At 36.6% G+C, this 16,356-nt stretch overlaps 1 protein-coding gene across 1 annotated transcript; it reads right to left on the reverse strand.

Moving 5' to 3' along the window:
- Positions 1 to 1,542: 1,542 nt before the first annotated feature.
- On the reverse strand, positions 1,543 to 3,473 carry LOC130730495 (plasmodesmata-located protein 1-like). Its single transcript, XM_057582520.1, has 2 exons — positions 2,627 to 3,473; positions 1,543 to 1,942 (listed from the first exon to the last, which is right to left on the reverse strand). Exons 1-2 carry the CDS (start codon positions 3,381 to 3,383, stop codon positions 1,815 to 1,817), a joined length of 885 nt encoding a protein of 294 aa, XP_057438503.1. The 5' UTR covers positions 3,384 to 3,473; the 3' UTR covers positions 1,543 to 1,814.
- Between the last annotated feature and the right edge of the window lie 12,883 nt (positions 3,474 to 16,356).

Below are 16,356 nucleotides of genomic sequence, written 5' to 3' on the forward strand. Positions count from 1 at the left end.
AACATTTGTCATCTAAATCAGCTATGGTCCTGTACAATCCATCAATGCTGCCCAAAGAACAATTTCCTCCAAGCATACGTACTACACCACCCAAAGGGAAGGTGAGACCTTGTAACGCGTATTTTTTAGATTTGATGCATCGAATGTGATTTTAATTGAAAACCTAACGGTTAACACGTCATTCGTTATCTTCTCCTCCCCGTAAACCAAAAATAAAAAATCAGAAATTAAAAACCAAAAGCAAAAATAAACACTCCTAATTTATCTTCTACATCCTCCATATCATGAGAGGTTTCATGAATCAACAATCTCAAAAACCTTAAGCTATTGGGTCACATGTGAGTGATTTTATATTATGCTTACACGTCTACTCACCCATGAGTACACTTGAGCTTGAAGCGTAGACGATGCACAAACTCACCTACCATGTACTGTAATTTAACTTTTTATTGAAATAATTTAGGGCAAATCACAGAGACTCTAATATCATGTCATGAACTAATGTGTGACATCTCTAAAACCACACTTGCAAACAGAAAAACAAACCCTTAAGGCAAATTCATTTTCCATTTCTTTCCAGTTTACAGCGATATTTTTGTTTTATATACCCAACTACTAAGCCAGGTTTAGGTTTCCACCTGTCTGTGTTGCTGCGATGTCGACCTCCACATCATTAATCATTAGCACACAGCGAACCTTCAAAGCATCCTGTTGTTATTCATGACCATCACTATTTTCTATATTAAGACAAGTTTAAGTTGCTAATTTTAATTTCATTTGCGAGTGGTTGATGGATATTTTCCCACCACCTTCCTTTTATTTCTAGTGGACATTACATCTTACATAATGTTGTTGATTTGGTTTTCACCCCCTTTTCTTTCTTTCTTTCTTTCTTTCTTTCTTTCTTTTTTTTCTTTTAATGCTTGATGTTTTTCTAGTGACTTATTACGCGCATAAAAGGGAGAAAGGTTTCATGGTCCAACATATAATCTGGTTACACCTTTTAAAAGCACTTCTCATTTCTTGATAACTAAGAAAAATTGCACGCCCGTTAACAATCTACTCTGTGCATGTTCTAATACATGGTAGAAAATCCTAGCGGACCAAAACAATGGTAGATAGAAATAAATGATTTTGCTAGTAGTGAAGCTTTCTACTGTGTATCCAAACATGCACTATAGTCACAAAGTCACAAAGAGGTATCCAATGATAAAATTCTACTGGGAATGCAAACTTCTATACATTACATTTATCCTCTAACCTCTATGAATGCATTTTCTCACACATAAGGAAAACCAATGTAAGATTTTCATCAAATGTTAGTTTTTTATCAATTGTAGATAGTTTTGCAAACATGCACTTGGAAGGATTTGGATACCTTATGAATTTTTTGATTCCACCTTCAATTTCCCCTGTGTTGCCACCTATGAGATACACACATGATGCAGATTTGGAAGAGGATATGCATGGCAATTGGCAAGTAAAGAAACAAGGGCGATAAAGAATCAGAGGGGTCTACATACCCCGAACGAGAAAGCTCCCTAAAAATAAAGGTGTGATCTCATATTCTCATTTGTTAAAAGTCATATGGTGGGGACAGAAATCCATCACACACCAGCCAATAAACTTCTGTTTCAAACTCCCCATTCATACCTACCACAAATCGGATTCATTCACTAAACAAGAATTTCACTTTAATCCCCTTTGAGCAGAGCTATACAAAGGCATAAGGTATATTCATTCACCAACTAAGATGTCAAAACTAGATCTATGCATCATTGAATCCTTGAGGTATATACAATCCAGATTCAGCCTCAATACTTGCTACCACTTCTTTTCTTCAACACTGACTTGAGACACATCAAGCAAACAATCAAGAATCCAAAAGCTGCAACACCTCCCACTGCAATAGCCACTGTCCTGGAAGTGTGTTGATGCCCGCCTAATCCAATCAAAACACAAAATTCAGTCAATTCTGAAGCAAAAATCAATCTTCAAGAAAAGCTTATGTGAGTAGCTTCGGGTGTCAGAATTGATTACAAAGATGCAATTATATGCTACAATAAACAAACAACCACTAACCACAGGTCCAAATCTTCCTAAAAGAAAAGACCCACCTACCCAGATCCAACAAATCCCTTCCCCAACCCCACTTCACAAATCCCTAATGGCATTTGGCCCAATATTTAAATCAACCAGACAAAAAACAACTTCTATACCATACTTCACATAACAAGCATGCTTCAATCAACTTCTTTTTACTCGGAATCAATTCTAGAATCAAAAGCTACTCGCACAAGCTTCTACATAGAATCGATTACGATTAAGACTTTCGAATCGAATCTAGAATGATTCCAAAGCATCTTCTCAACCATTAAAAAGTAACATCAATAATTGACTTTCCCCCTTTTTCTTAAGATATCTGGGGATGAAAGAATTCTGATTGCATGTTTGGAAACTCTCATATAATTGATTCTGAAACTAAAATCAAATTTGGAAAGTAGCTTAATTGATTCCAATAAAAGGGAAAGTGATTCAAACATGGTATATCTTCTAATAATCAAAGGCTGAGAAGGAAAACATGTGCAAACAAGGCAAATTGATAATTATTAACCTCCATTGCTACCTGGAGAAGAAGATGCGATGGTGGGAACTCCATTAGGGTAAAAGCTATAACTGATATAGCAGCTATACAGATAAACCTGTGCAGAAATCGAATCACCACACTGAGCTTTAGCAACATCCTCAGCACTCTTCACACAAGCAACACAATCATCACTTCCCAAATTCCCCTCACATTGCCCTAGCACATACAGAGACTGATAACTCCCCGTGTAGAACAAACCCCCACCGATCTTCAACCCATTCTCCACCATCACAAACGCCGCATCCCTCCTAGCCTCAAACCCGCCGCCGTCAACCACCTTCCTGGAGCCACACACCTTGTACAGCAGCTGATCCTGCGACACCTGCTTGAACCCGACATCCTCGTACCTGAGATAACACCCGCTGAGCTGAACCCGCGCCGCCGCCACGTCACCGCCACCGCAGAGTCGGCCGAGCGAGTTGGAAATCTCGCTGACGCAGGAGTGGCAGTCGGAGTTTGACAGGTCACCCCTGCATTGGTACGCGCCGGAGACAGCGTTCCCGGCGGTTATGGCGGCGAAACCCTTTTGCCCTGACTCGGCGACCAGAGAAGATAGCAGCGTTTTGAGATTGTCGGAGTTCCCATCTTGAAGCTTCTGCTGTGAACAACCCTTGTAGACCAGGGTGGTGTAATCAGCAGCTGAGGTTGGTGCGGTGGTAGGACCAAGAACGATGAGCATGAAGAGAAAGGGCTTCAGAAATTGGAGAGTGAAGCGTTTTGTTCTGAGTATTCCCATTTTGGAGATTGTTGGAAAAGAAAGCAAAGCTTTTCTCTGTTTTTTAATATTTTTCTCTCTGATTTCTAGAAGGCTATTCAGGGTTGTTTTTGGTGTTTGTTTTCGGTTTTATATGCAACCTACCTGTCACTTGTCACATTGCTTTCTTGTGTTGAAATTTCGGACGGGTTCAGCTCCGGTCACCATTACAAATGTATTCTAGATCTTTCATCAGCACATTTTTTATTACTGTTGCTCTTATAAATTGAGTCAGCATGTATTCACAATCGGTCGTCACATTGTATCTTTTCTCAACTTTGATAGAGCAAATTATAATACTTAAGTCATGGGTGATTATTGCTTAAGTGTAAGAGATATCATTAAGAAATGGGTCTTTTTACCTTAAAATGAAAACTAGCATGATTGATGATCATCTTGAATTGTTAATTAATGATCTATATAAAGTGTAGTACGATTTAATTATGGGTGGATTAATTAAAAACTGGGGATTGATTAAGTGATTGTTATTATTGTGGTTTAAAATGTAAACTTGTTCATAAAGAAAGGTTACTTAATGGTGACTATTGAGGTGCCCAGAAGAAACAAAATGAAGAGGTAAATAACAGCTTTTGCTTTGACCAAAAAAAAATAAAATAACAGCTTTTGCAGAGATGTGGACCCGCGCTGTATACATGACGGTTTCGAACGCGTGGGCCCTCGCTGGATGTTAAGGCTTCCAGCGATGAGAAATTTATTTATGATAATTTAGTACTATTAATTATTGGGATATCTTTTTTTTTTTTAACGTATCTTAAATCTTGATAATATATAAAGTTGAATTCAAAATATATATATGGCTTAATTGCATATTTGCTCCCTTATCTTTCATCGTTGTGCGAAGTCTCTCCCCCATGTTTAAAATGAGCAGATTCTCTCCCTCGTGTTTCAAATTGTGCTGTTGTTAGCTTTCCATCCAATTACTAACGGAGGTTGCTATTTTCACCTCTCTTTTTTTTACAATCCACACGCCTCAATCAGAAATAAAAATAAAGGAAATAAATTAAATACAATAAATAAATAATTAATAAGACTTGGAATTTCACTAAAAAAAATTCTGAAATTTTTCTTTTAAAAACCCAGAACATATTAAAACAATAAAAAAAATCTTAAAACATATTAAAAACACAAAAAAAAAAAACACCATGAAACAGGAAGAGGAAGACATCGTATCTGAACCAGAACCTTCTCCAAAATTGCTACCTTCTCCTTCCCTTCCACCAGCGCTACTCACCACCACAACCACCCTTGCATCTCGATTTTCTCCTCCTTCTTCATCCTCAATTTGAACCCAAAAATTCCCCCCAAATTATGGTTCAATCGGAAGCTGGGTGGGCTGGGTTTTTTCAATCGATCTCTTCTTTCTTCCTCCTACTCTTGCCTCTGCCCTTATTCTGGGTTTGTTCATGGTTGGGGGTGGTGGGTCAGTGGGTCGGCTGGGTTGCGAATTGGAGGTGTGGGCGGTGGAGGTTGTGGAGGTTGGGTTTGATGGGTTGGGGCGTGGGTTTGAACCTGATTCAAGTGGCTTGGTTGGGTTTTAGGCGGAGGTTGGGGCGTGGGCTTGGCCAGGGCGCTGTTGATTCACCGTAAGTGGTGGGCTGGGCGATGCCGCTTATCCGGTGCGATGACTTCCTGGATCTGTGATTGGTGGACGGGAACGTCGTCGAACCCTGTAGAAGGCGACGTTGTGTGCTTGTTGTGACCTTTCTACATTTCCTCACTTGAATTTATTTTTCTCTAAGGGCTTTGATTCAGAAACCATTTTGATCATCACGCTATGTTGAATTTAAAAGATTTCATTCTGTCATCATGGTGTGATTTGTTGTTTTCTTTATTATTAATCCAATGAACAAAGAAAACAACTATTGATGAGGTGGGAAGCATGTGATGGGAGTGACAAAGTTGTGAGGATGAAGAGCGGAAGTCGCAGGAACAGCGGTGGCAGCAGGAGGAAGGGGAAAACACTTTCAGTAATTTCAAACTTTTGGAGGACTGAATTTATATTTTAGATTTTAAAAGCATTAGGTTACACCGATTAAATTTGGGGTAAATAATTTTCTAGGGTTTTTTTGTTGTATACCATGAAGAAGATGAAGATCATGAGGGAAGAGATGAAGATGATATATTTCTGGGTTTTGAGTTTTTTATAATTTTTTTTTCCATAAATCGTGTAGGTGGTGCATATAGTAAAATAGAGGGTGAAAATAGTAACCTCCGTTAGCTTTCAGACGGCTAACTAACGGAAGGGGCATATTTTCACAAATTAATACATGAGGGAGGGAATCTGCTCATTTTAAACATGGGGAAGGGACTTCGCACAATGGAAAAAAATGAGGGAGGAGATGTGCAATTAAGCCTATATATATATATATATAAATAAAGTTCATTCATCAAATGAATCATATTGTGTTTTGAATGACATATGTATTCTACTGATTGGCTTTTCCTTACCATTTTCTACATGTGTATCTTTCATTGGTCTAAATTGAGTACACAATCAATAGTATTAAATCAATATAAGTAAGTAACAAAATTAATTCCGTTACGAGTATAATTTAAAGAATCATCGCCTAGGCTTCTGGCCTGGGTTCGATCCTCTCTGAGATAAAAAATAATACATTTGTGGCCAGGGACATCACTACTGTATCCCGAGCCAAATTAGTCATATGGGTTCATTTCTCCCATGGAAACTGGTGGCAAAAAAAACAAAAAAAAAAAGAATCAATGTATTCAAAGTAATAGATTCAAAATTTACTGAAATGCGTTACGAGCATAAGTTCTTATCACATATAAGAGGAAATTTCCAGAAATCGTTGTGAGACTTTCGGCTTATGAGGCTTCAGGAATAACAATTTAGGAGACACCTTGGAGCCATTTTGGAGTGTCATTCCGCCTCTCTCGGTGTGAAGAAGAAGATTGCAGAGAATGACTGATCGTTTTACGGTTCCTTCTTTCTTCTATGTCAAACGTTAGCCATATCTTAAACTAAACATATTATTTATTTTCCTAATTTAGTGACCAATTTTTTCCTCAATCAGCTCCAATTGTTTTTAAAATATTCATTGGGCTCTACACAAAAGCTCACACACTTTTTTATTATTCCCAACCCAATAAATTTACATGTATATTATAATTCCCAAAATAACTCAAAATGGATTACATTAACAAATGTGCTATACTAGGTATTACATTCAACTTTTTTTTTTAAGTTTGAAAACACTTTATTTAATAATGTGCGTACGGTGCAAAAAATATTTTCATTTATTTGAAACTTTCAAAAAGTTGAAAGTACATGAGGACTCTCTCCTAAGAAGTTCATGTAATTGACAGGATTTATTGAAGTGCAAAGGCTTGAGAAATACTAGGATTTTTGAGAGGTTGGCATTGCCATGTTAATATTGTTCTCACTATCTGATTCCTTCCACTGCTGAGGTATTAAATCCAACTCCTTTTTAATATAATAAAAATGTACCAAAATCAATATAAGCCCAAATAAAATAAAAATTCTAACATGAACTTGATAACGTCATGAAGGTCGTTGAGTGCAGCTCACTCGTGTTTGGAGTCTTGATGAAGAACATGGGTTTGGGTTTCTTCATGATGGTTTCCATTCAAGCTAGTGCGGTGGTAAGGTTCGCAGTCAGGTTGACATTGTGAGAAGGTCAGTGTACGCTGCAATTTATGACGGGGTTCGTGGCTGCAAAACTTTAATTTTCTTGAAGGCTTGACTACCACGAAAAACGCTTTTGGTAGCGGTTGCGTACCGCAGCTATGGAAGCCGCTACCAAAACTTGGGTAGCAATTCTTTTAACCGATACTTTTGATATCTTGTAGTAGCAGTTGGAAACCAAGACTATTAGTGATTTTAACCGCAACAAATATTCCTTAAAACCGCTACGTTTGGCTTACCTAACTACTACCATTGTTATCTTACGGCTGCAGTTCGACACGCTACCATATGTGTACTTTTTTTTGTCTACATCAATTTTTCTCTGAACCTCAACTTTTTTTTTTTCTGTAAACTTGAGAATTATACCAGTAAAGGCAGAAGAAAAAACAATATGCACAGTTTGATAACCAAACTTACAACTAAACGATATATACGGTTAACATTATAAAATTTTTAACTTATATTTAATTAAGTGTGCATGAGATAAGTACTAGCTTGCTCATATGTTTGATAACATAAGAGGTGAGCTACATTAATTTGTTTGGTTAATTTGGTCGATAACAAGAAAATGATCAATCTTGCCTAAGTTGTTCTTCTAGTCTGTTTGATAACATAAATAAATTGATCAATTATGAAAAATTGTGTGTTTGGGTTTTGAAAATAGGGTTCACGTATGCACCAACGAATAGTTTTTCTTTTTTTTTTACAAAGGAAAGATAAAAAACACAGCTACACTAGAACATCATGACACCAACAAATAGTATAGTATAACTTTAAAAGTGTAAGTTGTAAGTATGAATCGCAAAGAATTAATTAATTTTTTTTTTCAAGAATGATATACAAGTTTGCAACAATCAATCTTTTTACAGTTCACCGGTTCACCAATATATTCAATAGGAACCTAAGCTAAACTCTCTTAATAGAAGCAACCATTATTTCGGAAAACATATTAGGAGCAATCATAGCATCTAGTTTTCGTGCTTTCCTTGGATCCTCGAGTATCAATCTGTCCTTCCATGAGCCTTCTTCCAGGTTTCAAAAACAAAAACTCAAATAAACACCGAGTAAATAGCACACTTGTAAGATACTATAAATGGATATATAAGTCATAAAAAACAAACAGATATGAATAAACATAAATTAATTTTTCAATTTTGGGAATGTAAAAATAACAAATATTATATTTATTGGTCTATTGAAAATGTAAATTTGCAAATACATAACACTTATTAATAATTGTTTGCTCGTTTCAGCTTCATGAGCGTAGTGGATCTGGTGGTTTTGTTGTAGGGTTTCATGTTTTTTTATCGAGGCGTTTATGAGGTTGGGTTGTTGTATTCGCAGTGGCAGAGCATGTGAATTGAAGTTTTCGGTGTTGGATGTTGTCTGTTGGTGGCAGGTTGAGGATTGTCCATCCATGTATGGATTTGAGTTTTTGGGTTATTTTGCAGGATGAGACAGTGGTGTGTCTTGGAGTAGAGCTTTGGGTTGACCACTTTCTTTGTTGTTTGGGTTAAGTTAAGATGTTGAGGTTAGGGTTCCCGGCCTCAGCGTTCTTCTTGACTTATGTTGCGGAGGTGGTCCAGTGGTTGGTTTGGTCGGCTTGCTGTTCTTCGTTACTTTTTTTTATCTATTAGTTATTCTTTCTAGATTCTAGATCTCGGCTCTACGGTGCTTATTAGAGTTTTGTTGTTGGGTCTTTTGGTTTATTCGGTTGGGTTGGGCCTTTGTTCGTCAAATGGGGACATTTCTTTGTGGAGTAGACGATAAGGTCTTTGGTATGACGTTTACGTCTACATGTAGTTTTTTAGAGGTATATATATATATATATATATATATATATATATATATATATATATATATATATAAGGTTAAGAGTTTAATTTTTAGGAGTCGCATTTTTAAGGAGACATGTGACATTCACCACCGAAGTCGAGTAAAATTGTTTCTATAGAGAATGTTTGTGGTTAAAAAATCTTGAAATTTTTCACCCAAGGGCGTCGGTCACAATGATTAAAAGTGACGGTGTAAAGTTAAGAGTTTGATTCTAAGAATTGCAATCTGAAGATGACTTTTGGTATTCACCACATATGAGTCGAACAAAATTGTGATAAGAGAATATTAAAAAAAAGTAGAATTTTTGCATTGGAAAAACTAATAAAATAATTTTTTTTGTTACATGATAAAAAGAATTTAATTATCATTCAGTCAATTTATGTCAGTTTTGGACCCAAAATTGATTAATTTTTCATTTTTATTTTAAATTGGTGTGAGTTTATTTATATCGTTCCCATAGCTGACAACGTGGTGGTTGATGATGCGGTGGTGGTCGGAGGTGACAACGTGGTTCTTGATGATGAGATGGTAGTTGATGACGCGGTGGTGGCCGGAGGTAAAACGTGGTTCTTGATGATGAGGTGGTGGCCAGAGGTGACAATGTAGTGGTATATGATGATGTGGTGACCGGAGGTGACAATGTGGCGGTATATGATGACGTGGTGGCCGAAGGTGACAACGTCATTGAGGTGGTGCTTGACGATGACATGGTGGCTGATGAAGAGGGTCATGTGCAGCCAGTGGCGGAACTAGCATTTTAATTTGAGGGTGGCCGAGACAAATGGACATATAATTTATGGTAAAATTTTAATATTCGCATAGATAATATACACATCAAATTTAATGTGCTATTATAACATTTTTGTAAGCATTTTTTTTTTAAAGAACTTTATTGTGAGATATAAAATGTATATAACTATAAGAAATACAAGAGATAAGGCCAAAAATTACAACCAACGTACTTCCAAGTGGTGGGGTACAAATCCAAAACTTTGGAGTGAGACAACTAATTTTTCTTTTTGATATATTCACATTTTTTTTCTCTCCCATTTCATTTTCACTTATTTTGTTTTTTTCTTATTCCTCATTTATTTTCTAATCACATTACCTATCATATATCTTTAAAGGTGGAGATGAAATTAGTGTGAACAAAACATTTTCCAAATACAAAATCTAAACTGTATAATTCTTTCTAAGTATGCTACCGCCAACTAAACATTTTATTTTGTTATAAGTTGACCAAGGTCTTAAATTACATCACATTCAGTAGCTCAAAATGACAGTAGTCGGTTGTAAAATCCAACAAGCAATCATCAATTGCTTCAAAGAATAATCTAGTGAAGGGTAAAAGCAAAACATGATAGATATTCACACTGGATGTAGATAAATTAATTATTCAGGATGAGGCCGTGACCCCTGTTGGTCACCCTCTCCCTCCGCCACTGTGTGCAGTCCCCCGCAGGTGTGTGGAGCCTGGACGACGAATATGAATTTGCCTTCTTTACCATGGCGTCTGTGCAAGACAGTCCAGTCTTGCAGGTGCGGAGCCAACAAGATCGGCATTCCCTGTCAGGTATACGACGGGATTCGAGGCTGCGATACTTCAAAAACCACTTTAACAGTTTTATCCTTATTATCTTTGAAGCATGTGGTAGTTTCCTCTCCGAGTAGAATGGATTTGTAAAAGAGTCCATTATAAATGCTATAGTCCTCCCTAAATAAAGCAATCACCACAACTTCACTGCATGACATACACTTAATAGCATAGTTAATCTCACACCGACTTTCACTTGGTTGATAAGTAGAGACCAAAATGTATCTGAAATGGCAACATAATCAGATGCAAGGATATATGGTTCTTCGCCGTATTTCTGTTGTTGGCTTTTATAACTTTCCTCATGAGAAAGCAACAAAACTAAATTATATATTGGTGTGATAAACTTTAAGTGGGATTATAGGATAGCTCAAGTGGAAGAAAAAAAAAACATAAGAAGAGAGAAGATTAAATAAAATATAAAATTGATAATAAATTATACAATTACCTTAATTATGCATACTAAATAAATGTTAATTATTTAAAAAAACTGAATTCATTACTATGAATTTTCATAAATAAAAAATATGAATTTAAAAGAATTTTATATGTGTACGTAGGTAGAACACAAATTTATATATGTATGTAAATAGACACGTATATATAGATAGTAAACATAAATTATAAGTTTTTTTTATAAGCTTGTTAAACTTTCTAGAATAATCTAGAAGTGTATTGAGATATTTTAAATTTGAGTTTAATGGATATACATTGTTAGTGTAAAATAGTTTTACACTAACATCTAATCAATGTATGCCACGTAGGACAGAGAGTTACTTTCGTTTTAAATTTTAAATAAAATAAAAAATATTTTCTGTTTTGGAGGAATTCAATTGGGTGCATGTGTAAACAAAATTTACACTGTCGGTGTATATTCTTTTAATTATGTTGAATTTTTATATATAAATAGAATATATATATATATAAATTAATTTAGACATTCTTTAGTCAATGTTATTTACAAGTGTTGTTTGTCCAACAATGTTATCTACAATAGTTCAAAAAAAAAAAAAACAATAGTTATCTACAAGTTTTTTTGAAAGTAATGTTATCTACAAGTTAGTTTAGTTTAAAAAGTATTTTTACCCTTTAAAAACTATTTACGTATTACATGGACCAATTTATTTTATCTAGTATGACTTTTTTTTTTTACATGAGAAAGAAATATCTAGTATGACTTTTAAAGTGCCTAAATGACCCATAAGATAATAAAAAAGACCAATTTGTTCTATCTCTCTCAAAAAAAAAAATGGCACAGCCTCAATGAAAGCTTCAATCCTTCCTCTTCCCTTCCTTTCCCTAAAACGTGGTCTTCCTCACTCAAGAAAATGATGCAACAAAATTCTTTGCGACACGCTGCCGTCGCGCACGAGGCAACAACCAGAAGTGCCGCCACACTCCTCCTCTCATGAGATCAACCTCATTTCTTCTCCTTGTCATGCTTGCGAAAACGACGACACGCTTGTGACTTCTTCGGTGAAAACCGAGATCCCTCTCCGCAACTCTAAAACAGCGACAGGGTCACGCCTTAGTCATTCGTGACGATAAGGATTGATTTCAGGTCTGGATTTTTTGGGAAGAAGAATTTAAATTTTGTGTGTGATGATAGGATGAAGAAGAAGGAAATGGAGATAGATTCATGGTTCTCATGAACTAAGTTTTTCAAATTATTTTGTGATAGGTTCTGGGTTTTCAAAATGGTTCTGAATTTTTTTATTTTTGTCATAAGAATTTTTTTTGATTTTTCTTGAGATAGGTTCTGGAAATTTTGGAGATAGGTTATAGATTTTCAAAATGGAGAAATAAAGTTTTTTGATTTGTTTTTCTTCGTATTTTTGGGTTTTGGTATGGGTTCTTCATTTTCATGAACAAGTGATGAGAGATGAAGAAGATCATGAGATGATTAGAGATGATCTTTTTTATTTTATTTTATTCTAGACCCTTTATCCTCCACGTAGGAAACATAAAGTCATATATAAGGAATAAAAAATCCACATCGTTAAAAATCGACATACGAGCATCACACATCAGCCCTAAGTTGGGTGGAAGGACAAAAACTTCAAACAACAACAAGGGACTGGTTTTGTTGAGAATTCCATTCAAAGACTAATATCCATAATTCTCTATAGGTCACAAACCAAAAACACATTTAACCCAATAATAGTTATTAAATTATATGGTTAATTTACAATAGGATAATACGAAAAAAGAATTCTAAAAATCATAGAACTAAAAATAATGATTTTCTACCATATCTTCTCAATAGCGTAACTTGTGATGGGGTTGTGAATAAGCTATGCATCAGATAAGCGTAATCCCCCTCATTAGGTAGCCTCTTTGTGCTGCACGCCTATTTGTTTGATCATGCCTGCATGACAATTAATAATAACATGGGAGTGAGTTTATTCTTTAGAGTGCTTGCTCTGGTATCCAAAAATTCAGATAAGTGTATGGTACAGGAGTGACATGGACCAATAATATTAATACATTTGATATGACATGGATAAGTTACCTATTCATATTTTTAATTTTTAATTTTAGTATGACAGTAAAGCCCCTCTGAGGAACATGGAAGAGCGATTGTGGCAGAGAGATTAATCTTCTCCCTGGGCAGCATCGTTGGTGGGGAGGGAAGAGAGGAGACGATGTCGCCGGTACTCTACCACTCAGCGTGCAAAGGTTGTCGTCGAGAGAGGCTGCAACATCGTTTCAACAAGAGCCTCCTCTCGTTGGGTCCAACAACACCACCACCAGATTCAGATATAATCTAAATCAAGGTCACCACCACCACCAGATCCGAGACCAAAACATGGGGGGAGAGAACTAAAAGTACTAGAATGTAGAAAGAAGGGGAGCTAATTGTAGTTAAAGTGAACACGACTAGGTTCTTCCGTTTCCGATTATGGAGCCTGGGAGCAATCACGGCGCGACGAGGTTGGCGCGGAGCGGTGTCGCCGGTGCGGTGGTGACTTCATTGGTGCTGTTATCACTCTAAATCTCTAATGCGGTGGTGTCTTCTCTTACACTTTGTTTGGTAGGATAGAGAGAGATAGAGAAGAGAGGGTATAGAAAAGAGAAGTTGAGTAGAGAGAAATATGTGAGAAATAGAGTAGATTTATTGAGTTGTTTCGTATGGTAGAGATAAGAACGAGAGAGATGAGAAATAATGATGTGGAAGAGAGAAAAAAAAATTGACTTTTGATTAAAATAATAATTTTAAATAAAAAAAGTGCCTCAGATGCAAATAGTGGCGGTTAATTGCCAAACACGAAAAAACAAAAAACAAAAAAGCAACACAACCCCAATCTCTTCGCAAATTGCGAAGAGAAGAAAAAGTGGGTATGGCCCACCATTTTGCCCCATCTCTCCCCCCTCTCTTGTCAAACTAAACAATGTTACTTTAATAATCTCTACTCAAACTCTCTCTACCCTATTTCTCTCTCACCTTTCCACCCTCTAACAAACAGGCCGTTACACTTTGTTTGGTAGGATAGAGAGAGATAGAGAAGAGAGAAGTTGAGTAAAGAGAAATATGTGAGAAATAGAGTAGATTTATTGGGTTGTTTGGTATGGTAGAGATAAGAAAGAGAGAGATGAGAAATAATGATGTGGAAGAGAGAAAAAAAATTTGACTTTTGATTAAAATAATAATTTTAAATAAAAAAAGTGCCTCAGATGCAAATAGTGGCGGTTTAAAACCGCTTGCCAAACACGAAAAAACAAAAACAAAAAAGCAACTCAGCCCCAATTTCTTCGCAAATTGCGAAGAGAAGAAAAAGTGGGTATGGCCCACCATTTTGCCCCCTCTCTCCCCTCTCTTGTCAAACCAAACAAGGTTACTTTAATAATATCTACTCAAACTCTCTCTACCCTATTTCTCTCTCACCTTTACACCCTCTAACAAACAGGCCGTTAGTGTTGGATCTGATTGTTCAAGTGGATTTAGTTGTACAATTTTGATTTGTTTGTTGTGAAATTCCAAAGCAAGTTTCAATTTTTACCTAGAACTTGAAGAGGTGGTGCTGAGTGAGTGGAGATGCCAAAACACTTCAACAAACGTGGCACTTCAAACGATGAGGGGAAACCACAAGGGGAGGTTGAATGTTCAGTGGTCCTCTTCGCCCGTGGGTTGCTGGTGGTTCTCTCACGACATTGAATTGAGAAGGGATCGAGAGGCAGAGAGAAAGGGATAGGAAAGGTAGAGACAAGGTAGAATGTAAAAAGGGTATTTTTGTAATCCTATTTTTTAATTTTTTAATTTTATTTACTAATATTTCCACGTGTTATTATTCTAATGGTACACGTCACTGCCTGTACCATACCCAAACTTTTTTTTCCTGTACCACATAAATTACCATTCTTTAGGATGTAGGATTGGTAATCTAGTGCTTTCATCACCATCCATAACCCATATATGAATACACCACATTCCACCTTCCATCGTCACCGTTGTGGTAGCAAACCTCACATCCATCGCCACCAAGGCCAAGCTCGTGTGCCCACACAAGTCAGACCTACGCTGGAAAACCCAACATCATCGCGCCATAGACCATGGCTTTGAGTTTTTTTCCTTGATGACCAAACCAACAATCGTTGCTCTCCATCTTCTTAGCTGCCAAACCACGTATGCAACCTCCACAAAATCACTACAACCAACCTTGTTACAACCTGTCATACCCAGCCTTCGCCTAGCTAGACACCAAACTCGTAATCCCCATCATCCAGTCAAGCAATCCTCGTCTAAGCCCAAGACACGCTTGTCCATCACCGAAGCCAGCCCATGAATCCGATAGACTCAACACATCTACCACCATTGAATCATTGCAAAAACCCCAAACTCACAAGGAAGGTCGATCCCTCAATCTCTGTCTCACCGTCTAAGCCAAGGCCTTCTCCACCGCAAGAACCCAAAAGAAGAAAATCACTACTTGACCATTGTGTTTCTCCAAATCTCTAATTGTTGGACAGCCCAAAACAAATGTAACATATGTTAGTTTTTATTTTATTTCATTTGTGCTTATATTGATTGGTCCCCTTTTAAAAAATTATGAAAAATGAGTTGAATGTAATGGCTGATATATTTTTCTTGTAAGCTCATTTGTTAATGAGATCTTTTTGGACTATTTTGGGAACCACCATGTACATATAAGTTTATTGGACTTAGTCCAATAAGCAAGTATGTGAACTTCTGCGTAGGGTCAAATGAGTCTAATATCCATGATCGATGACATTAGGTTGTCCATATTTTATTAATAGAGGGCAAAATCCCTACTTGTCTCTTGTGTTCTTTAACGATTTAGTGCTCCACTGAATGGTCAATTTGCAAGAGACAGGAGATCAAGTTGGAGGTCTTGTTATTGTCGCATACAGTCGTGTGTGTGCTTATGCGAATCAAAAGAACTTTGTAACAATGTTTTTAAGAAGTACGCAATTTATCCTAACTTGAATGTATTGGTGTTCAAAATCCTAGTATAGATCCGATCAAAATTATTTCTCACAATAAAAGTAGTGAATCTTCGTTTGAGAGAGATAATTAAAAAACCCTAAATGCAACTGAAACAATGGTTAGGGGTAGCTAGAGGGGAGACCTTTAAAGATCTTGGTCGCGACCTACTCATCAAAGGAGAAGAGGCAGGTTGCGCCCAAACTCCTTCATCTCTTTATTGCTTCCTATGGGCACCAAAAACCGATTTCGTGGTTTTCGAAATTGATATGGGTTTTATGGGTTCTAGGTTCTATGGGTGGAGGTTGTTGTGAGAGGTTGAGGTATTTGTGGTGGCCGAGTCTTTGGAAGAAAAAAATAATACGAAGAAGTGGATGCTCTTGAGTTTGTCTAG

The sequence above is a fragment of the Lotus japonicus genome, chromosome 1, assembly GCF_012489685.1.
Source record: "Lotus japonicus ecotype B-129 chromosome 1, LjGifu_v1.2".
In the NCBI taxonomy this organism is placed as follows: domain Eukaryota; kingdom Viridiplantae; phylum Streptophyta; class Magnoliopsida; order Fabales; family Fabaceae; genus Lotus; species Lotus japonicus.

What these genes read in the sequence shown, in the direction of transcription:
- LOC130730495 (XM_057582520.1), bottom strand. Translation starts at nt 3,383, where the DNA reads ATGGGAATACTCAGAACAAAACGCTTCACTCTCCAATTTCTGAAGCCC. An exon ending in CATCGCATCTTCTTCTCCAG is followed by an intron (nt 1,943 to 2,626) that starts GTAGCAATGGAG and finishes TGATTGGATTAG; the next exon opens with GCGGGCATCAACACACTTCC.